The following is a 22712-nucleotide window of genomic DNA, read 5'->3' on the forward strand; positions in this document are numbered from 1 at the left end:
GACGCATCTACTTCCACAACAAATGGCAGCTCGGGGTCTGGGTGTGCGAGGAGTGGTGCGCTGGTGAAGGCATGTTTGAGATTATCAAAGGCTTCTAGGGCTTTCGGGTTCCAGTTGAGAGTCTTGGCTCTGCCTTTAAGTCTGTGAGTGGGCTGGAGATGGAACTGTAATTGGCAATGAAATGACGATAAAAGTTGGAAAACCCTAGAAACCTTTGAAGTTCCTTGATGTTGGTGGGAGTGGGCCAGGTGGTGACTGCTTCCACCTTCCCCTTGTCCATGCGGACGCCACGATGGTCAATGATGTATCCAAGGAAGTGAACTGAGGGTTGGTGGAAAGTGCATTTTTCGACTTTGAGATATAATTGATATTGTCTGAGTCTCTGGAGGACCTCCGCAACGTGTTGGCGATGGTCGGCCAGGCTCCGGGAGTAGATGAGGATGTCATCTATGTAAACGATCACAAAACGATGTAAAAACTCCCGGAGCACCTCATGCATAAATCCCTGGAACACTGAGGGAGCGTTGACTAGCCCATACGGCATCACCCGATACTCATAATGGCCGGTAGGGGTTACGAAGGCGGTCTTCCACTCGTCTCCTTTTCTTATGCGGATGAGGTTGTAGGCGCTGCGGAGGTCCAGTTTTGTGAATATGGTAGCGCCGCGGAGTTGTTCCAAAGCTGCTGGGACAAGGGGAAGAGGATATCGATATTTAATGGTGATGTCGTTGAGTTTCCGGTAGTCAATACAGGGGCATAGGCCGCCCTTCTTCGCAACGAAGAAAAAGCTGGAAGCAGCAGGGAAGGTAGATGGAACGATGTACCCTTGTTGCAAAGCCTCCTCAATGTACTCCTCCATGGCCTTTTGTTCTGGTGGTGAGAGGGGATAAATTCTTCCTCGTGGTACTGGCTCACCTGGAAGGAGGTCAATTGCGCAGTCCCATGGCCGGTGTGGTGGTAGCTGGGCAGCCCTCTTTGGACAGAAGACGTCTCTAAAGTGGGTATAGCAGGAAGGGATGTCGATGGATAATTTTTCCTGAGGGCTTTCAATGGAAGTTGTGTGGACTGGTATCTGTACCGGCACTCGATGGGTAGGTTGAGGTAAGTTTGGGAAGCAGTGAGGGAAGCACTTCTCACCCCACTTTAGGACTTCTCCTGTCCTCCAAGACAGATGGGGATCGTGCTGCACCAGCCACGGGCGACCCAAGATGATGTCCACTGTTGAACCCTCCAGAACCAGCAAGTAGAGCTCCTCCTGATGTAGTTGGCCTATTTGTAGTTGTACCGGTCCGGTACAGAGGCGGACGGAACGTCGTGTCAGTGGTGTACCAGTTATGGATTAAGACTTCATAAGCATTCGGCGTGGTTGAGGTAGGGAGCTGCTGGAGGAGGTTCCCTGAGATTAAGTTGGAGGGTCATTAATCTCTGGTCGGCGAGGAGGAGGAGTGGCGATGGCTGAGGATGGATCCATAGAGCAGGACTGAATGCGTTTGGAACATTGGATGGCTAGTTGGATACATTTTTCCAAACCATAAGTGTCATCATACGCATTAAGGTGGAGACGTAGGCGGGGATTTAGTCCTTGCCGGAAGGCAGTGAGGAGCGACGGTTCATTCCATCCGCTGGCAGCTGCGAGGGTCCTGAATTGTAGTGCGTATTAATGGATGGGCATAGTACCCTGACGAAGTTGGTACAGTTTCTCACCCACAGATGAATCTCCCGGGCGAACTGCTGAATACCTCTTTAAAGTGATGGATAAAGTTTGCAAAGGTGTGAGTAGCGGGTCCGGCCTGGTTGAGAATGGTTTCAGCCCATCTGAGAGCAGGACCGGTGAGGGAGGTAACAACAAACGCTATCTTGGCTTGATATGTGGAGAACACGTGGGGATGTAGATTTATCGTCAGGGTACACTGCATTATAAAGCCATCGCATTCCTCCGCCGAACCAGAGAAGGGCGCTGGTCGGGCCATGGGACTGGCGAATACAATCGGTGAAGGAGTGCTCATTGAGGCGTGAGAGGGCTGTTGTGGTTGTGGAGCTGGTGGTGCCGTTGGTGTGGGCGATTGTAACAATACCTTCTTCAAGGAGTCCACCAGCTCTTGAAAGGGGTCCGGAGTGCTCATCCTGTTCGTGTAGGTATGCGGTCCGATCTTCTGTTACAGTCAGGTTCGGACACAGAGGTAAGTGGTGAAACAGAAATGTTGTTTATTGAACAGGTGAGACACTGCAGTGTGATCGGGTGATTTAGAGGTGCGTAGATGATCTTGAAGAGTGTTTTGCAGTGAATGATGATGAACGGTGACAGAGTTCTTTTCCCACAGTGTGGTCAGGATGACGAGACAAGGGGATCCGCCAGGACACACACACACTCTAACGATTGGCGATCTAGGAGGAGAGGACAACACAAGGAGGCAGAACATAGGAGGTAAGGTACACAAGGTAAGTGGTAATCTTGGAAGGATATATCTCTGGGTAGTTAGTCCAGCGTTGAGAGAGTCCACGTTACGATTAACGAGATCGGACAGAGTGGTGTTGTTGGTGAGGATCTTTTATGTGGGTGCTGATGTGATCAGGTGCAGGTGTGCGTGGTTAGTACTCTGGTCAGGTGGAACGCTGTGATTGGTGGGGTGTAGGGCCTGACTGATCCGTGACAGGATTTCCCTTTTCTTTAAAACGATCGTAGTTTGTGGTTCATCATTAGTCTATTAATTAAAACACATCAGCCATAAAATAGTAATGGCAAATTCGCATAGGCCTATATTAAACATCTAACTTATAAACTTACAAATAAATAAATAATACAAATTTTCCCTCTTAAAACAAATGCTATAGATTGTGGTTCATTGTTTTATTTTATTTTTTAATGAAAACACAGCAACAATAAAAGACAAACTCGCTTAGGCTACATTAAACAAAAAAATAAAACTTTTAGCATCTCACATCACGTGAGAGCGATGCGTGACAAGTTTTATTTCTCAGACTTAGTTTTATTCCCCCCCCCCACCCCCCCCTGCTCAAAATACGTTCCCACGGCTATGCCCGCAGATCATGGATTGCAGATACACACAAACAAACAAACTCGTTTAACCTGAAAAATTGGGAAAAATGACACCCAACATGCTGGAACAAATCTCTGATAGCAAGAATTTCTATAGTGGTTGCACTGAACAACTTTTTAGTTATCCAATAAGACATATAAATGCCCATGTGGTGGCACAAAATACTGATAACCATGTGTACAGAGGGGTTCAAAAATGTGGGGATTTTTTTGGTCACTTCAACCTGAAAATAAAGTTTTACGATTCTGAAAAACATAAAAAAGCACATTGTTACAACCTAAAATAAATAAGAGATATTTCAGATTCTGCACTTTGTCTAGGTCACTATTCAAATAAGTAATTTATTATGTGACATTGTACAGATGGTCAATGACGTTTTTGTTTCCACTGGAGCTCAAGATGCTCTGGATTAAGAGTGCTGGAGAACATGATATTCAGGTTTTGCACAAACTTGTGGAGTTCATGCAGATTGAGTGTCATTCATTCTGTCATTCAAGCAAAAGTACATTTTGATATTCATGGTCATGAATTTTATTTTATTACATTTTATTTTATTCATGGTCATAGCATAATACATTAGAGGTCCAAAGTTTGGAATAATTTAAAAAATAAGATTTTTGTCATGTTTTTGTAAAAATCTCTTGTGCTCACTAAGGCTGCATTTATTTGATTTATTTAAAACAGTTATATTGTGATATATTATTATATTTTATTCTATGTGAAAATATTTTAAAATCTAATTTATTCCAGTGATGGCAAAGCTGAATTGTCAGCAGTCTTCAGTGTCACATGATCTGTCAGAAATCTTTTAATATGCTGATCTGCTGCTAAATAAACATGTCTTATTACTATCAATGTCGTTGCTTCATTCAAACATTTGGGGTAAGACTTTTAGTTTAGCAAAGGACATATTAAATAGTTCAAAATTGACAAGTATAATGTTGCAAAAGATTTTAAATAAATACTGTTCTTTTGAACTTTATATTCATTAAAATGAAATGTATCATGATTTCCACAAAAATATTAAGCAGCAAAAAAAAAAAAAAAAAAATCAACGCTGACAATTATAAGAACCATTGTTAATAATTGAGTACCAACAATAACAGATACTAACTGAGCACAAAATCAGGATATTACAATGATTTCTGAAAAATCATGAGACACTGAAGACTGAAGTAATGGCTGGTGAAAATTCAGCTTTGCCATGACAGGAATAAACACAATATTACCGTTTTACAGCATTTTAATCACATAAATGCAGCCTTGGTAAGCATAAGAGACTTCTTTCAAAAACACACAAAAAATTATATTTGATCTTTTCTAATTATTCCAAATGGTTGCCCGCTAATGTATATTTTAATACAGCACCTAATTCTAATTTGTAAATTTTTTTGTTTTTTTAAATTCTACAAATGCAAAAGCATTTTCACTAACGGTCTTAAACTTTTGGACTGCACTGTATTAATATTTAATTTACAGCTTAATTAGCTCATGTTAGCTTAATGTAAACAAGTGATGACACTCTATTAATCTAAATATAGAGTGTCACTGTAGCTGTGTTCTTTCACACTGACAGTTGTTTGACTGTAATGCAGAGGGTGACACCGACCTCGTTGAAGTCTCCCACACGGGGAATGTGATTCTTCCGTGATTTGCCTAGAACATTGCCATTATTGGACACCACCACTGCAGTGTTCCACAATGTTCCACCGTGGATCTCATCTCTCTCCAAAATGGGAGACACCACCACCATGTTGTATTTTTTGGCCAGCTACAAAATGAAAATCAAGCACATGTGGTATCAGCATTAGAAGTGATGACTGCAGAAAGAAGAACATAGCAGAAGAACCACATTTCATTTTTAATCTGAGCTAACTTTGCCTTGCCGTAAAAAGGCTAAATTATCTGATATTTTAAGAGACTTATTAACCTTGACACATAGTTATGAGGGTCTAATTTCTTGTTTTATATCTTTTTTTATTTAGCATGCTGTTCGCACAACATGAGTTTGATTTGCTGGATGAAATGATTTCAAATATTAGTAAGCCGTGAGGCTTATTAAACGTCAAATAACATTATATAATATTATTTATTTCTATATTTTGTTATTATTATTATTGATATTATTTAATATTATAATTTAATTAACATTATGATATCAGAAGATTTGTATTTTTTTTATATCAGAACAGTATTTTTTAATGATTTTGAATAAATTAATAAACATGGACAAAAACATTTATTTCTGTTTATTCATTTTTGTATAATCTCTAGTGGTCTTGAAAAATCTGAATAATGAACAGGAAAAAGAACAAAAAACAAAAAGTGCTTAAATAAATAATACAGCACTTATTGGCTGTAGAACTGTCATTTTAGGACATTTTTGCGAAAACATAGATGCAGCTTCTCTGTAAACGGTCAAAGGCCATGTAATTCCTCAGAGTTCAGTGTCAGAAGATTCCACAGTTACGTGCCGCAGTGCTCATCGGCCTGTGGCTCTCGTGGAGGTCAGTATGTCCCCGTCCCCTCTGTGGGCTTAACCTCCTGCTACATCCATTAACAAATCACCAGCCTCAAAGCAGCTGCACAGCACTACATCAGTTAAAACAAACATGCCCTATATAAAAATGAACTCCCTTTGCAATGGGCACAAGGGAATAAAACCATTCAGTCCATGCTAACATACAGCTTCGTCTTGAGTTTGAGGAGCGAACAAATAATCAATCAGTGGACTGAGGTTAAATATTTGACTACACTCTTAAAAATAAAGGTGCTTCACGATGCCAAAGAACCTTTTTGTCTAAATGGTTCCATAAAGAACCTTTAACATCTGAAGAACCTTTCTGTTTCACAAAAGCTTCTTTGTGGTGAAAGAAGGTTCTTCAGATTATAAAAAGTTAAGGAAGAGATGGTTCTTTAAAGAACCTTTGACTGAATGGTTCATTGTGGAACCAAAAATGGTTCTTCTTTGGGATCGGAATCACTTGAAGAACCTTTTGAAGCACCTTTATTTTTAAGAGTGTAGAGGTGATGCTTTATAGAAAAGGATGATAGTAACTTTTACATGAAGACATCCATTTATTTAACTCTTACCTGAATACAAAAGCGCGTGGTAAGCCCATCCTCGGCCGATTCGGCAAACTCTGTCCAGGGCTCCCTCTCTCGTGTGCAAAATGCAAAAGGCATTGCTATAGATGGAGGACACAGGGAAAAGAATAATGCTTTTCCTGAAAGAATTTATCATTACCAGAACTGATTTTTATTTATGAAAAATAAAAGTTCAAACTATTGAAATTGACTCTCCTTGGTGTCCAATAAAACTTTGTTTTGCTTGCTGAGAGGGAGGATGAGGAGTACAGCGGATAAGTTTATGGTCTTATTTTTCATTAGCAGTTGTTGTTTTGTTTAGAGCAGGACGAAATGATTATTTGTTTACATGGCATTTTTAAATGACTACTATCAAAGCAAACATACTCCGTAGATTTTCATGGAAATACAGGAAGTCATAGCCCAGGGGTCAAAGGTTTACGTGGGGTGGTGGTTAAGGGCTTTCAATCCTGGGCAAAGAGACCTGTTGAGACCCAGAGGGACTGAATGACCTTTGGGATGCCTGGATAGTTTATAATTGGATCACGAGACTCCCTTTCATCAGCTAGCATCCCTAAAGCACGCCACGGCCAAAACAAACAGACAAACTGCGAGCGCAGCTGAAACTTCGTCACTACCGTCCTGTTGCGCTCTGCTGATGTAAACCAGATTCCGCTGATGTCTTCATGGGCATGTTACGTCAGTGAAGGCCAAGAAGTCTTCCGATCCATACGCTCATAAATAAGCTCAGTAATTGCTTAGAGGACAACAGGAAATAGATATAGCCGTGGAATAAAAAAAGTAAAAATATTTGAGACTAAATATGGAACGTTGATCATGTGTTAAACAGTGTGACATGCTATTCTTCATCTACAATTATTTGAAATTAATTTAGAAATATGATACATGTAGATTTTAATAATATTATATATATATATATATATATATATATATATATATATATATATATATATATATATATATATATATATATTCATTGATAGACTAATTACTTCACAGGACTCATGAAGTGAACTGTAAATGCTGAAAGATAAGTAATCATTAATTACTTAAGATTACACATTAAATTGCTCAGAAATGGTTATGTATTACATATTTTATATATTATATAATAGGGCTGTCAAATTGATTAAATCGCATCCAAGATAAAAGTTTGTTTACATTATATATGTGTGTGCTGTGTATATTTATACATAAATACTCACACATACATGTATATACAGTATTATATAGAAATATTTACATGTATATATATTCATATTTATATATGATTTATATGATACATATTCTCCTTAAATATATACATGTATGTATGTGTGTGTATTTATATATACACTACACATAAATATACACAGTACATATACAGTGGGTATGGAAAGTATTCAGACCCCCTTAAATTTTTCACTCTTTGTTATATTGCAGCCATTTGCTAAAATAATTTAAGTTCATTTTTTTTCCTCATTAATGTACACACAGCACCCCATATTGACAGAAAAACACAGAATTGTTGACATTTTTCCAGATTTATTAAAAAAGAAAAACTGAAATATCACATGGTCCTAAGTATTCAGACCCTTTGCTGTGACACTCACACATATATTTAACTCAGGTGCTGTCCATTTCTTCTGATCATCCTTGAGATGGTTCTACACCTTCATTTGAGTCCAGCTGTGTTTGATTATACTGATTGGGCTTGATTAGGAAAGCCACACACCTGTCTATATAAGACCTTACAGCTCACAGTGCATGTCAGAGCAAATGAGAATCATGAGGTCAAAGGAACTGCCTGAAGAGCTCAGAGACAGAATTGTGGCAAGGCACAGATCTGGCCAAGGTTACAAAAAAATTTCTGCTGCACTTAAGGTTCCTAAGAGCACAGCGGCCTCCATAATCCTTAAATGGAAGACGTTTGGGACGACCAGGACCCTTCCTAGAGCTGGCCGTCCGCCAAACTGAGCTATCGGGGAGAAGAGCCTTGGTGAGAGAGGTAAAGAAGAACCCAAAGATCACTGTGGCTGAGCTCCAGAGATGCAGTCGGAGATGGGAGAAAGTTGTAGAAAGTCAACCATCACTGCAGCCCTCCACCAGTCGGGGCTTTATGGCAGAGTGGCCCGACGGAAGCCTCTCCTCAGTGCAAGACACATGAAAGCCCGCATGGAGTTTGCTAAAAAACACCTGAATAAGATTCTCTGGTCTGATGAGACCAAGATAGAACTTTTTGGCCTTAATTCTAAGCGGTATGTGTGGAGAAAACCAGGCACTGCTCATCACCTGTCCAATACAGTCCCAACAGTGAAGCATGGTGGTGGCAGCATCATGCTGTGGGGGTGTTTTTCAGCTGCAGGGACAGGACGACTGGTTGCAATCGAGGGAAAGATGAATGCGGCCAAGTACAGGGATATCCTGGACGAAAACCTTCTCCAGAGTGCTCAGGACCTCAGACTGGGCCGAAGGTTTACCTTCCAACAAGACAATGACCCTAAGCACACAGCTAAAATAACGAAGGAGTGGCTTCACAACAACTCCGTGACTGTTCTTGAATGGCCCAGCCAGAGCCCTGACTTAAACCCAATTGAGCATCTCTGGAGAGACCTAAAAATGGCTGTCCACCAACGTTTACCATCCAACCTGACAGAACTGGAGAGGATCTGCAAGGAGGAATGGTAGAGGATCCCCAAATCCAGGTATGAAAAACTTGTTGCATCTTTCCCAAAAAGACACATGGCTGTATTAAATCAAAAGGATGCTTCTACTAAATACTGAGCAAAGGGTCTGAATACTTAGGACCATGTGATATTTCAGTTTTTCTTTTTTAATAAATCTGCAAAAATGTCAACAATTCTGTGTTTTTCTGTCAATATGGGGTGCTGTGTGTACATTAATGAGGGAAAAAAAATGAACTTAAATGATTTTAGCAAATGGCTGCAATATAACAGAGTGAAAAATGTAAGGGGGTCTGAATATTTTCTGTACCCACTGTATATTACGTATAAACAAACTTTTATCTTGAATGCGATTAATCAATTTGACAGCACTAATTTATAACCATTTATTTAATACCATTTATGAATAATTTAATGTTCATATATATGTACACACACACATTTTGAACTGTATACATTCATATAGCCAAAATTCAAACCTAACAGGATGTTCAATAAAGTCAGTATATTTTGTCAACTAGGAATGTTGTGAAAATGCATAAATAAATACAGTTTAGTGAACAACTACGTAATATTAAATTACCTTGAAAAGTTTTGCTTGTTAACACTGTTCAAAAGTGTGGTCTGATTAATTAAAACTCCCTGCAACAAAAAAAATTAATATGCATGTATTTAACAAAAAAGAGAATAAACTTCATATGACAACCGAGAGCTGTATATATTCCTGCTGCAGTTGGAGAGTGATGAATTCAGTGGAAAGAAAGTTAGATGCATGCATGTTTGTGTACTCACTCCAGGCTTCCTGGAAGCACACGATATTGACCCCACACATGGCCGCCACCTCCACCATCTCCCCCACACGCTTGTGCAGAGCTATGATCTGTGAAAGTAAAATGAGAATACCGAGCCAACAAAGTGATGAACTCAAATGGATAATACATATATGGAATTGCCAGCTGGCCTTTATATGCACTGTGTACTTTGTTCTCTCACCTGTTCAAGCACAGGAGCATCAGTGGGTAGGACTATCTTGTTCTGAATGAGTCCCACACGGACAGTTCTGGGTGGTCTGAGCTGTTCTGGAGAAGCCTCAAACACATAACCCTTCAGATCAAAATCTTGCTCCACTGCAGCATCTATCGCACTCTGGGCAAGGTTCAGCTTCCTGAAATGCATGTATTACAATTTTAAATGTCATACGCTCAATAACTTCTGTAATCCAACAAATAGGGAAGAGCAGTGATGATTATAATGGTCAAAGATACATTTATTTTAAGTTTTATATAAGTTTGTATGAAAACAATGGACCAGTGCAAGAAGAATGTACAGAGAACAACCAAACATGATTTCCATTATCAGCAGTGCTATATACCCTTGTGAAAATTTACCATGTTTTTTTTTTTTTTTTTTTGTAGTAGCCATGGTTTTTTTGGGCATATTGATTACCACTCAAATAACCACAATTTTACTACAAATATAGGCTACCATGGTTAAATGATGGTTAGTGTAGTTTATTTGTGGTTAGCATGGTTTAAATGGTTTTATTTGTAGTAAAACCATGGTTAATTTTTCATAAGTGTAGATTTTAAACTGTATTTCTGTCTATTATCTAAGTGTTTTTAGGATTTAAGTAGCCTATAGCCTATCTGAGGCAAATTTTCCAGGTTTCTGACTAAACGTTTTCTGAATAAATTAGCAAAACCAAAAAGTTTTACAATTATGCACGAATTAATTTGCTTGAACAGACAAACTGTTTGACTGTTGTCATGTAAAGTTCAACGTTATAATTTGTTTTTTAGTTTTTGAAAATATTGCGAAAATGAAACCAAGGAAAGGGTACCTATTTCTATTTATAGGACATCTATGGGAATTATGTCAGATTTTACGTCAAACTCATAGTCAACATCAACGATATTCTCAGAGACCCCCTTTGTGGCCAAAGTCCACCATAAATCATTTACTCAGTTTCAACCTAGTCAGATGTTATTAACTAAACTTCTAATCTAGTCTCTTACATGTGGACAAATGCTAACAGTTTGAACATGTTAATCTCCTTAATTATTTCAGATTTACCTAGTTTGACTGTACAGCATATTCATATAAAATGATTTGAATTTATGAGCCGTCATCGCAGCTGTGTGTGCACTGCAGCTCTCTCCAGTCATAACTGAGCTCTGGGATTTGTGTCTTCGTCTAGTAGTCTAGTGAATGCGCGTTTGTGACTTACTTCAGTTCTTTTCCGAACAGCAGTCTTCTGACTTCTCTGAGTTCAGCCTCAGGTACATAAGTCTCCAGAACCTTCTCTAGCGATTCAAAGTCTTTCCCAGACATTTTTAGCTACCGTCCTCGTGCTCAGTTCGCAGACAGAGTGAATTCACATTACTATTTAACTAGCACATGTCCAGCTCTTATGCAATCTGTTCACGACAGAGGGTTCAAGTGTTCCCTACCTGATTTGTTGTTAGCCTTCATGTATTACCAAATCAAGACAGAACAGTTTATGACCTGTAGTCGTTTTAGTTTAAGGCATTTCTGCAGCTGTGTGCTGTAATTCATTAAACTACCCACACCACATGACCATTTTAAACTAACGTAAAGACCCATCTCTTTACACACAGGCTTACACACAGGGTAATCTTTGTGGAGATTGAGTTCCACAAATCTGAATGCATTACTTGTAAATTGACTTAAGATAAGCATTTTGCACAATTTATTATCTGTAATATCATTGTGTTGAGATGCCTGTATAGCCGTATGTAACAATTCCTAGTAGCTAAGACATTGCACATAATTTACACATAAATCACACATAAATTAATTTTATTACATTTCGATTTGGATACATGTTTAGATACTATCAATGGCTACTTTTTGTCTTTATCTGTTTTTTGTTAAATTGTTTTGTTGCTGCTGCTTGAAACATTGATTTAAAGTGTCGGTTATTGCATTATTATTTCAGTCAAACCTAATAAAACCCTTTGTTGCCCCGAACTACACATAAAAGCCCGATCAGTGGCATAAAAGTAATCAATACAGCTACTTAATCCTTTGCTACTCATTAACACGTGAACTTCCCCTTTAAATAACGTGATGCTCTGCCCTCTGTGTATGAGGCTTCTCCCAATAAGTGCTGTGTTAGAAGTGAATGAATTGATCAGCATTTCGACACCTCCATAAGGATGTATTAAACTCGACAAAGCAGTTTAATAAAGGATGTATTGATCTCGTGAATTAGCGAATTTTACTATACCAATATTTTTTTAATTGGCTGTTAATGTTTATATGGGAATATTACATGACACGCTGATCCTTTAACAATGCATTGGCACAAAAACGCACACATTTTGGACAAATCTCGCAACACGATTTATCAACTGCCACAAATACTGCCTAAACAAAACTGATTTTATGCACTTTATTTGCTGTACCAATATTTTAAATTGGCCTTTGTTTGAACTTAGATTTATTGCATGGCGCCAAAAAAAAGAAAAAAAAAAGAAACGTTACCTTGCCAAAGCACTGACAGAGCCCATTGATCTAATGGCGTTGATGAGCGCTCAAAATGCAAGCATGCAACAATCAGAGGCAGCAATTGACAGCGCTCTGATCCAATGGCATACAGGCATCGTCAGATCGACAGTACTCTAGCCCAATGATGTTGGGGATCCAGTGGGGGCGGCAGTCATATTTCAGGGTGACCGTGCCACTCTTTATCACAACCCTGCTAAAATATAGTGCCAGTACGTGCGCTCATTGGCGCCCCTTCAGCTGGTGGCGCCCTAGGCGACCGCCTAGCTTGCCTATGCAAGTACAGAAACGGTACTGCTTACACATAACACACTAATACGCTTCTATTATTCAAATCCGTTAAAGGATTGTTAGGCTGCATTAATTAGATCAACCGGAAACGGGAACACTCCCCATAACACACGATGTAGGCCTACTCGTTACATCGTAAGTAGAATGGCATCTACGCTAATATTTGTCTGTTTCTTTCCTATTCTGTTTCTCAGTCCGTATCCGATCAGATGGTGGATCAGCACCAAGAGATGATGTCTACAGCCCTGATCGTCAGCGGAGACCAGGACACCCAGATGAGCCCCAGAGACATTTCCCCAGTGAAGACCTCGATTAAAATACAATAAAACTAAAAATATAATAAAATACCTAACTACATAATACTACTATTGTTAGAAATTGCAACAAAATTAAAATAGAAATATAAACTTTTGAACTGCGGGTTTCGTCTGGCCAGAGGAGAACTGGCCCCCCGACTGAGCCTGGTTTCTCCCAAGGTTTTTTTCTCCATTCTGTCACAGAGGGAGTTTTGGTTCCTTGCCGCTGTCGCCTCTGGCTTGCTCAGTTGGGGACACTTCATTTCTAGCGATTATCGTCGATTTGATTGCACAGATACTATTTGAACTAAACTGAGCTAGACAATGACATCTCTGAATTCAATAATGAAATGCCTTTAACTGAAAATTGAGTGTTTATTCTTATTATTATACATTACTGACACTCTATCTTCCAATTTGATACACTGTTAAGTGCTTTGACACAATCTGTATTGTTAAAAGCGCTATATAAATATAGGTGACTTGACTTGACTAACGTAGGAATACTGAAAAAGAAATATTGACCATAAAAAGTTTTTTTTTAATTATTTTTTTTAAACATAAAGACATTTTCTTACATAGTCATTCAAAGCTAATCTCTTCATATGTAGGCTAATTAAACAATGAACGGACAATTAAAAAAAAAAAAAAAACGTATCACATTAAGTTACATCTAAATGTTACAATATAATAAAATTTGGGGTCGGTTTTAATATATGTTAAAATGTAATTTATTCCTCGTGTTCAAGTCCTCAGTGTCACATGATCCTTCAGAAAGATCTTGATATGCTGATTTGGTGCTCAGAAACATTTCTTATTATTATCATCAGTGTTGAAAACATATTTTAGTGAAAACAGGATGTGTTTAGAAAACTTAATTTATTTCAAATAAAATTCTTTTATTAAAAATGTATCTCTATTGTCACTTTTGATCAGTTTAATGCATTGCTGAATAAAAGTATTCATTTCATTTTTTATTTATTTTTTAAATCGTCCATACTTTTGAATCTTGGTGTATACACAAACAAAATTTATTCTTCATACATATATATATATATAAAATATAACCAAGGAGTCATACAATGAATTCTATAAATAAAATATTAACAATATGTTAAAGGGATAGTTCACCCAAAAATGAAAATTTTGTAATTAATTACTCACCCTGATGTCGTTCCAAACTCATAAGACCTTCGTTCATCTTCGGAACACAAATGAAGATATTTTTGATGAAATCCGAGAGCTCTCTGACCCTCCCATAGACAGCAAGGGTCCTTACACGATTAAGGTCCAGAAAAGTACCAAGATGATCGACAAAGTAGTCTTTGTGACATCAGTCTGTCAACTGTAATTTTACGAAGCCACGAGAATACTTTTTGCGCAAAGAAAACAAAAACAACGATTTTCTTACACATTTTCGTCCCTACTGTTTCTCTTGTGGACGCGGGTTCACGACAGTACATGACGCAAGTGCTGATCCAGATCCAGCGTGATGACGTTGAAAACATGCCTTGTGTTTAACGTCATCGCACTGGATCGTGAACCCGCGTCCACAAGAGAAACAGTAGAGACGAAAATGTGTAATAAAATCGTTTTTTTTTTTTCTTTGTGCAAAAAGTATTCTCGTGGCTTCCTAAAATTACAGTTGACAGACTGATGTCACAAGGACTACTTTGTCGATCATCTTGGTACTTTTCTGGACCTTAATCGTGTAAGGACCCTTGCTGTCTATGGGAGGGTCAGAGAGCTCTCGGATTTCATCAAAAATATCTTCATTTGTGTTCCGAAGATGAACGAAGGTCTTTGAGTTTGGAATGACATCAGGGTGAGTAATTAATGACAGAATTTCCATTTTTGGGTGAACTAACGTTAACCCTTTAAAGAACACAGGGAAAGAGCAAGGGATTCTTCAGCTCCGAGGTGTTGTGATGGCTTTCTTAAAGTTGATAGCAGCTTTGATGCGGTTTTGACTGACTCCTCCTCTTTTAGATGCTCCACTCCTTTTGTCCCTCTTCTTTGAAGGATTTGACAGTTTTCTCAGAATCTCTAAATTTAGCAGAAAAACAGATTAGATTAAATAGAGAACCTACTACAGATATTGTAATATCCATAACAAAAATGTTATATTTCTGCTGATATAGTGAACATGTCAATATCATTTTTATTAGATTTGTGGGAAAATCGTTTTATAGAACAATACAATGAAAAGAAGTAGTGTGTTTTTCTTGACATAAAATTCTTCCTTTTGAATAAATTATAGATGAACATATGAGAAATAGAAGCATTGCCTGCTAGCTCAGGGTAACTTGTCCCAAAGTCAAACACTGCAGTATACTTTGGACCTTCACTGCCTTCACCTCCTGCACAAGAGAACATACAAAGCTGTTTTTACTGATTTTCCATACAGTTGTTGTATCTGATGTACTTGAAGTAGGTGAGGGCAAACTCACGTGATACACGTAATGGAATATAGCTCTCTCTCTCCTTCAGCAAACTGCTGACGAGGTCTGTGCTCTGTGCTCTCTCTGCCAAGTTCACCAGCTCTCCCATCCTGTCCATCAAGTCCACAGTCTCTGCAGAGAACAGTTCTTTTTTTAGATCACCTACACTGAGTCTGTTCAGCTTCAAATTAAAAGTTATAGCTTAGTAAGTGTGTTTCTGATTTTTAGTGTTGCTTGGAGTTGAACAAACCCCAGACCCTAACCCCTTTTTAAAACCACTGGGAGCACCTTATAAAGCATCTAGTGTTTTGCACAGGCAGAAACAACTTATACTCTTCAAAAATGTAAGAATATAATTTAACCATTGAAATTAATGTTACATTAAACTTTTAAGTACCTCAATTCATGTTCAATATTGACCCATATTTGACCTGAGCTGAAGCATACTTTAAGTTACCTTGGGGATCCAGATTGCATTTTTCTTTTATGAAGTGGATGAAGTTTATAACCTTGCAATTTAGGTTCAATATCTCCTCTCTTCCCTCTGTAAGAAATATATATTTGAAAACATTCCAGCTATAAAAACAAAGGAACATTGCTATAAAAAATATAATGTGAATATAGATACCCACTGTTCAAAAAAGACAGAAATTAAATACTGTTATTCAGCAAGCAAGCATTAAATTGGTCAAAAGTGACAGCAAAGACATTTGTTACAAAAGATTTCAGTTTTAAATAAATGCTTTGTATTCTTCAAAGAATCCTGAAGAAAATGTATCAGTTTTCATATAAATATTAAGCAGCACAACTGTTTTCAACATTAATAATAATAAGAAATGTCCTAAGCAGAAAATCAGCATATTAGAATTATTTCTGTTGGATCATGTGAAACCAAAGACTGGGGCAATGATCCTGAAAATTCAGCTTTGCCATCACAGGAATACATTTTAAAATATCTTAAAAAAGGAAAGCGTCATTTAAAAAAAAAAAAATGCTATTTCACAATATTACTGTTAAATGCAGCCTTAGTGAGCATAAGAAACTTCCTTCAAAAACACTCAAAACTGTATAGTTTTATATATGTGTGTATGTATGTAATATGTATATATATATAAATTATCCTGCACTTACCACCAAATATCACAGTAATGAACATCTCTTAAGATGTGCTGCTGTCTCAGCAGCCTGCAGTAATGAACGTGTCTGTTCACACAGTTGGAAAATAAAAGGTTGTTAAATGTTGTTGACGACAGCCATACCTAGAGACAAAGCCCCGTTTATGGGGAATGCTGTAAAGTTCTACAGGACTGAATGTAATTGGCAGACTAGACTCAATGCAATCAGAATATTATACAGCCTGCTGTGCCACTAATGAACTATGGATGAACTCCGCTCCTGGCCTAGAATCTGCATTACATAAACAGCACCATATTACCCAGCAACATTTTTCATTCACTACTCACTGTTTTTTTCTGCCTCTCTCGGGTGTCCCGAGAAGAGAGAAAGAGCTCTTTTTTATGAAGCAGACCAGTCTGATTTGTCTCCATGGAGTTAGTACACAGACAGACAGGTTCTTTGATACTTTGAAGTACTTATCCGGATCTAGCTGAGTGGGGAACAGATCTATAGTCTTTTTCCCATGACTTTAAATACACAACCATAAGAGAAGAGCACAAGTCCATCCCAGTTGTGGCTATTTCAGTACTAACTTGGGAAAAAAGCTGTGCCATAAGAAATGAGTCTTGAATGACTAAGAGGTTAGAAAACTTCATTCATTTAAATGTCTGATGCAGTTTTGTCCCTGTACTTTAAACCACATGAATCGTGGTTTGAGCACAAGCTCATTTTTGAAAGTGAATTATAGATACATGCATTCACATAAAGATAATGTAATATATAACAAAAATGTAATAACAAATAACAACATTTTTCTATTTCATATAAATGCTGTTATTTTGAACTTACCATTCATTAAAAAATCCTGACAAATGTATAATTGTTTCTACGAAAATACTAGGCTGCATAGAAATGAGAATCAGAAATATTTCTTAAGCAGCAAATCAGCATACAGTGGGGCAAAAAAGTATTTAGTCAGCCACCAATTGTTCTCCCACTTAAAAAGATGAGAGAGGCCTGTAATTTTTATCATAGGTATACCTCAACTATGAGAGACAAAATGAGAAAAAAAAATCCAGAAAATCACATTGTAGGATTTTTAAAGAATTTATTTGCAAATTATGGTGGAAAATAAGTATTTGGTCAATAACAAAATTTCATCTCAATACTTTGTTATATACCCTTTGTTGGCAATGACAGAGGTCAAACGTTTTCTGTAAGTCTTCACACACTGTTGCTGGTATTTTGGCCCATTCCTCCATGCAGATCTTCTCTAGCACTAGAACTGCCATGACGGTCAAAATGACCGTTTTGAAATGTATATGTACAATAACTTTGTTGAATAAAAAAATACAATCTTGCTGGTTTGTGACTTTTCCTAAAAGTGTTTCTATTTTTACTTACAATAGATTTTATATAAATTACATAAAAGGCAAAAAAAATATGAGCATTTCTACCTATTAAAGCCATAACGGTCATATTGACCGCTTTAAATCTCGCGCGATTCTATTGTTCTTTCCCGCGGTTTATTGTCTCTGTCAGCGTCTCCAGTACTATTAGCATATGCTCATTTGATTATAAATACAAATTCTTGGACTACAAATTATTATTGCCTTTTAAAAAATGGCAGCATCGCAGTTGACACAAGGTCCCAACCAAAAGCACAATCAACCCCCGCAACTGACACCAAAACGGAGACAGTGCCAGGTGCGGAGAATCTGCAAACAAAATAAAACGCGCGACACCTGTTGCAAATGCCACAAACCCGTGTGTGGAAATTGTGCGAGAAGAACAGGAGTAACTTGTGTTGACTGTGAATCTTAAATAGCCGAGCATGATATAGATATATTTATTTAATATAAAATTTGTAGCGTAATTGTTTTATGGTTCCAAACTTCGTTCGTGACTCTTTTAACTTTAGAGCTGCTTGTTTCCAGCTTATGTTCTGTGTTATAATGTATCATAAATGTTGTAAAAAAAATCATAATCAAATAGATCATTTTAAATGTTATTTTGTTGTTCTGAGTTATGTAAAATAAATACAGAGAAATACTGAATATGCAATAATTACATTTTACTATGAAATGATGCGAATATTTCTAAATTTATAATTATAATTTTTAACTAAATAAAAAGTCTACATGTCGGTGTTATTTGTTTTTTTTAAAGATATCCTAACACAGTTAATACATTAATCTCTCATTTGGGCAATTTATTTAGAGATTATAGAGTTTATAATATAGCGGTCAAAATGACCGCTCACGGCTGTTCTAGTAGTTTTGGAATTCTGGCGCTTCTAGTGTTAAAGCAGTAATGTTTTGGGGCTGTCGCTGGACAACACGGACTTTCAACTCCCTCCAAAGATTTTCGACGAGGTTGAGATCTGGAGACTGGCTAGGCCACTCCAGGACCTTGAAATGCTTCTTACGAAGCCACTCCTTCGTTGCCTGGGCGGTGTGTTTAGGATCATTGTCATGCTGAAAGACCCAGCCACGTTTCATCTTCAATGCCCTTGCTGATGGAAGGAGGTTTTCACTCAAAATCTCATGATACATGGCCCCATTCATTCTTTCGTTTACACAGATCAGTCGTCCTGGTCCCTTTGCAGAAAAACAGCCCCAAAGCATGATGTTTCCACCCCCATGCTTCACAGTAGGTATGGTGTTCTTTGGATGCAACTCAGCATTCTTTCTCCTCCAAACACGACAAGTTGAGTTTTTACCAAAAAGTTATATTTTGGTTTCATCTGACCAGACGGGCCCGCACATGTACTGGCTTAAGCAGGGGGACACGTCTGGCACTGCAGGATTTGAGTCCCTGGCGGCGCAGTGTGTTACTGATGGTAGCCTTTGTTACTTTGGTCCCAGCTCTCTGCAGGTCATTCACTAGGTCCCCCCGTGTGGTTCTGGGATTTTTGCTCACAGTTCTTGTGATCATTTTGATCATTTCTGAGATCTTGCGTGGAGCCCCAGATCGAGGGAGATTATCAGTGGTCTTGTATGTCTTCCATTTTCTAATAATTGCTCCCTCAGTTGATTTCTTCACACCAAGCTGCTTACCTATTACAGAGTCAGTCTTCCCAGCCTGGTGCAGGTCTACAATTTTGTTTCTGGTGTTCTTTGACAGCTCTTTGGTCTTGGCCATGGTGGAGTTTGGAGTTGGACTGTTTGAGGTTGTGGACAGGTGTCTTTTATACTGATAATGAGTTCAAACAGATGCCATTAATACAGGTAACGAGTGGAGGACAGAGGAGCCTCTTAAAGAAGTTGTTACAGGTCTGTGAGAGCCAGAAATCTTGCTTGTTTGTAGGTGACCAAATACTTATTTTACAGAGGAATTTACCAATTAATTCTTTAAAAATCCTACAATGTGATTTTCTGGATTTTTTTTTCTCATTTTGACTCTCATAGTTGAGGTATACCTATGATGAAAATTACAGGCCTCTCTCATCTTTTTGAGAGTGGGAGAACTTGCACAATTGGTGGCTGACTAAATACTTTTTTGCCCCACTGTATAAGAATGATTTCTGAAGGATCATGTGACACTGAAGACTGGAGTAATGGCTGCTGAAAACTCAGTTCTGCCATCACGTGTAATTATATTTCACAATATTTCCATTGTAATGTATTTTGATCAAATAAAGAAAATAAATCTTTACCTCAATTGAAAATGCATTATAAAAATACCCAATTGTATCATAATATATATTAGTTTACATGTTTTTTTTTTTTCCACCACACTTTTAAAATGAATTAAATTGTAATTAAGATGTATTTTTAGTCATCTTGAGGCCCCCTTGATTGGGAGCTGAGGAGCCCTAGTGGGCCCCAGGCCCTCTGGTTGAGAACCGCTGTTTTATAGCACCATTGCTGATACACAATCCTGTAAATCCTGCCAGAATAACAGCCGATGAGACACAGACGGCAACTCCATGACAACACAGGCTTGAGCAGTCATCACCTCAAATGTAAAAAAAAAAATGTTATCAGTGTGTAAACATCATCAGCTTCATCAACAGTTCTTTTCCACAAATTTAGATGTGACATGAAGCCCTCTATGACCTTTATGTCAAAGATTAGACCAATCAGCCTGTTTGCTTAGCTCAATAAAACCTAGATGTGTGCCAAGGGTTGCCATGTTTTATAAATATACGGAAGACCGGAGGCAACTGTAAAATTTTTTTACATTTTCCTTCATACCTCACAGACTACTTGATATACACCTGCCATCTTTTGACATAAGGAACAAATAGAGGTGCACTAATTAATAATACAATTTATATTCATTAATAAGGACAAGACTATAATATAAAATTAAATGAAAGAAGTCAGTGTTACAGAGTGTTGCCCCCTTTGTGTGGGTGACTGTAACAGTGTTTGGGGGCAACTGTAACATAAGTCAAAAAATAAGTTGATGTCATATGCCGATGTGGTCTGCGTAGCGCCAAAGCATCTGGAACAAGCTTGTTGTGTTCCTTTTTCACAGGCAGATCGAGAATCCTACTGAGCATGTGTAGTGTCATCATCACTCTAGCTTGTTTCTGATTGGAGGAATTGAATGAGTTACAATTGCCCCCAGATACAATTGAGATAGAGGGTCCGGGGAAGGTCTGCAACCCGGGAATTCGAACCCGGGACACCCCGAAGCGCAACAACAGATATGTCGGGTGCAGTGCCCATGGCTGTCCTGTGCTGACACAAATTGCTATTGTTGGTAAGATGATCCAAAAGCTCCGCTGGCACTGGCAGACATGGAGACGAGCCCAGGAGTCATAATTAGAGTTCATTAGGAAGATGGGTGTGAATACTGCATTTTTAGATGAGGAATACGGATTCATAACTTCCTTTTGGGTCAACACACAATGAGCTCCGTTGAGCTCCGAAAATCCGTTGGCTCAGGAGCTTGTGATGTAAAACAGTAGTCTGTCTGCATACGATTCAATCTGAATCAGGTGTGTTTGAAGTAGGAAGAGATCTGTATATCATATATGGAACTCGATTCAGAAGAATGATAATGCTACCCTGAAATATGCTACTCTAGAAATCTCTTGAGATGCACTAGTGCACCCTTTAACCTGGAATCTTTTGGGACTTGGGGAAGGGGCTGGGAAAGACACAATGTTAGATTTCATAAGACCCTTCAGCGTGTGATTGAGCACAGCGGCCCAAAAGAAGGAATCTCCTGGGATGACCACTTCATGTCTCCATGTCTGAGGACTCCTTCTCTGGAAGGAAAATCGCAAATCATTATATAGCCTGCACTTAAGCTATATAACACTTAGGCCAAGTTGTTTACTGATAGTTTTTATATGAAATATTTAAGCAATGTTATGAGCAATAGTATTTAATATATACAACCGTTCAGTACACATTAAGTTTTGGGTAGCTTACAGAATATTGCCTGTTTGTTCTTTCTAAACATCATCGAAAATAGTTTCAAAACGCAGCCACAACATTTTGCGCCACTGTAGCGGTGTTTTGTTCCTGAATGAATCAGTGTTTGTGAATGAATCGTTTGAGTGAATGATTCATTGACTCTCTCATAAAGAGTCACTTGTCGCCCCCTATGACGTATCGATGTAACCTGTAGAAAAATCCCCACAATGCACAGAGTGACCAGAATTAAAAGCTTAACAAAGAAAAATAGAGGACAGAAAGAAAGAAATAGTAGAGATTATATAGAGTTCTGTTCTAACTGCTGGTATTCTCTCATGACAATACTTGTTTGGAGTGATCAATTATGATTAGGCCGTAATAGGATATTACAATAACATCTTCATTTATAACACAAACTCTGTTAACTACATTATCTTTACAGACCTCTTATAATCAGGGATCTGTATGTGCTCAAACAGGTTATTTGACAACAGCCCTGCATGTGCAGCTGAGTAATGGCAATTTATTGATGTGGTAGGGGAAAATGTGTCCACGTTGTGGTTTATAATTTCTCAGGAAGAACTGGCACAAAACTCAAGCAATGGGTTGACGTGAAATCACATTTCATGAACTGTGCCAGAGCATTACAAAATCTTCTTGTTACAAAAGAGTGATGTTTATTTTAGATGATCTTTGCACAAATACGAATAAAATAAGGCAGCAAAAGTAATTTTAGTTTAAACAAATGGTCAGTGAAATGAGGTGCTTAACCTTCAGGAAATGTTGATTGTCTCATGCAATTTTCTGTTAATTTTCATGAGATTTGCAAATTTTG

General features: G+C 38.0%; 2 protein-coding genes and 1 long non-coding RNA gene across 3 annotated transcripts in view; 1 reads left to right on the forward strand and 2 right to left on the reverse strand.

Annotated features, from left to right (window-relative positions):
- Positions 1-11332, reverse strand: part of upb1 (ureidopropionase, beta) — a 25854-nt gene extending 14522 nt beyond the window's left edge. The window contains exons 1-5 of the mRNA XM_058784546.1: positions 11058-11332; positions 9824-9995; positions 9623-9710; positions 6153-6247; positions 4669-4830 (exon numbers count right to left, since the gene is read on the reverse strand). Of these exons, the coding sequence (XP_058640529.1) occupies positions 4669-4830; positions 6153-6247; positions 9623-9710; positions 9824-9995; positions 11058-11161 (621 nt within the window). The 5' untranslated portion in view covers positions 11162-11332. The remainder of the gene's footprint in view (positions 1-4668; positions 4831-6152; positions 6248-9622; positions 9711-9823; positions 9996-11057) is intronic.
- Positions 11333-12414: 1082 nt separating this feature from the next.
- On the forward strand, positions 12415-13858 carry LOC131545582 (uncharacterized). Its single transcript, XR_009272457.1, has 2 exons — positions 12415-12649; positions 12844-13858. It is a non-coding gene; the product is annotated as an uncharacterized LOC131545582 (long non-coding RNA).
- Positions 13859-14854: 996 nt separating this feature from the next.
- On the reverse strand, positions 14855-16608 carry LOC131546230 (uncharacterized protein C22orf15). The gene is made up of 5 exons (XM_058785643.1): positions 16518-16608; positions 15844-15930; positions 15396-15518; positions 15234-15305; positions 14855-14991 (listed from the first exon to the last, which is right to left on the reverse strand). The coding sequence occupies exons 1-5, from the start codon at positions 16540-16542 to the stop codon at positions 14855-14857; spliced, it is 444 nt and encodes a 147-aa protein (XP_058641626.1). The 5' UTR covers positions 16543-16608.
- Positions 16609-22712: the final 6104 nt, after the last annotated feature.

This window comes from Onychostoma macrolepis, chromosome 08, assembly GCF_012432095.1.
Source record: "Onychostoma macrolepis isolate SWU-2019 chromosome 08, ASM1243209v1, whole genome shotgun sequence".
Taxonomy (NCBI): Eukaryota; Metazoa; Chordata; class Actinopteri; order Cypriniformes; family Cyprinidae; genus Onychostoma; species Onychostoma macrolepis.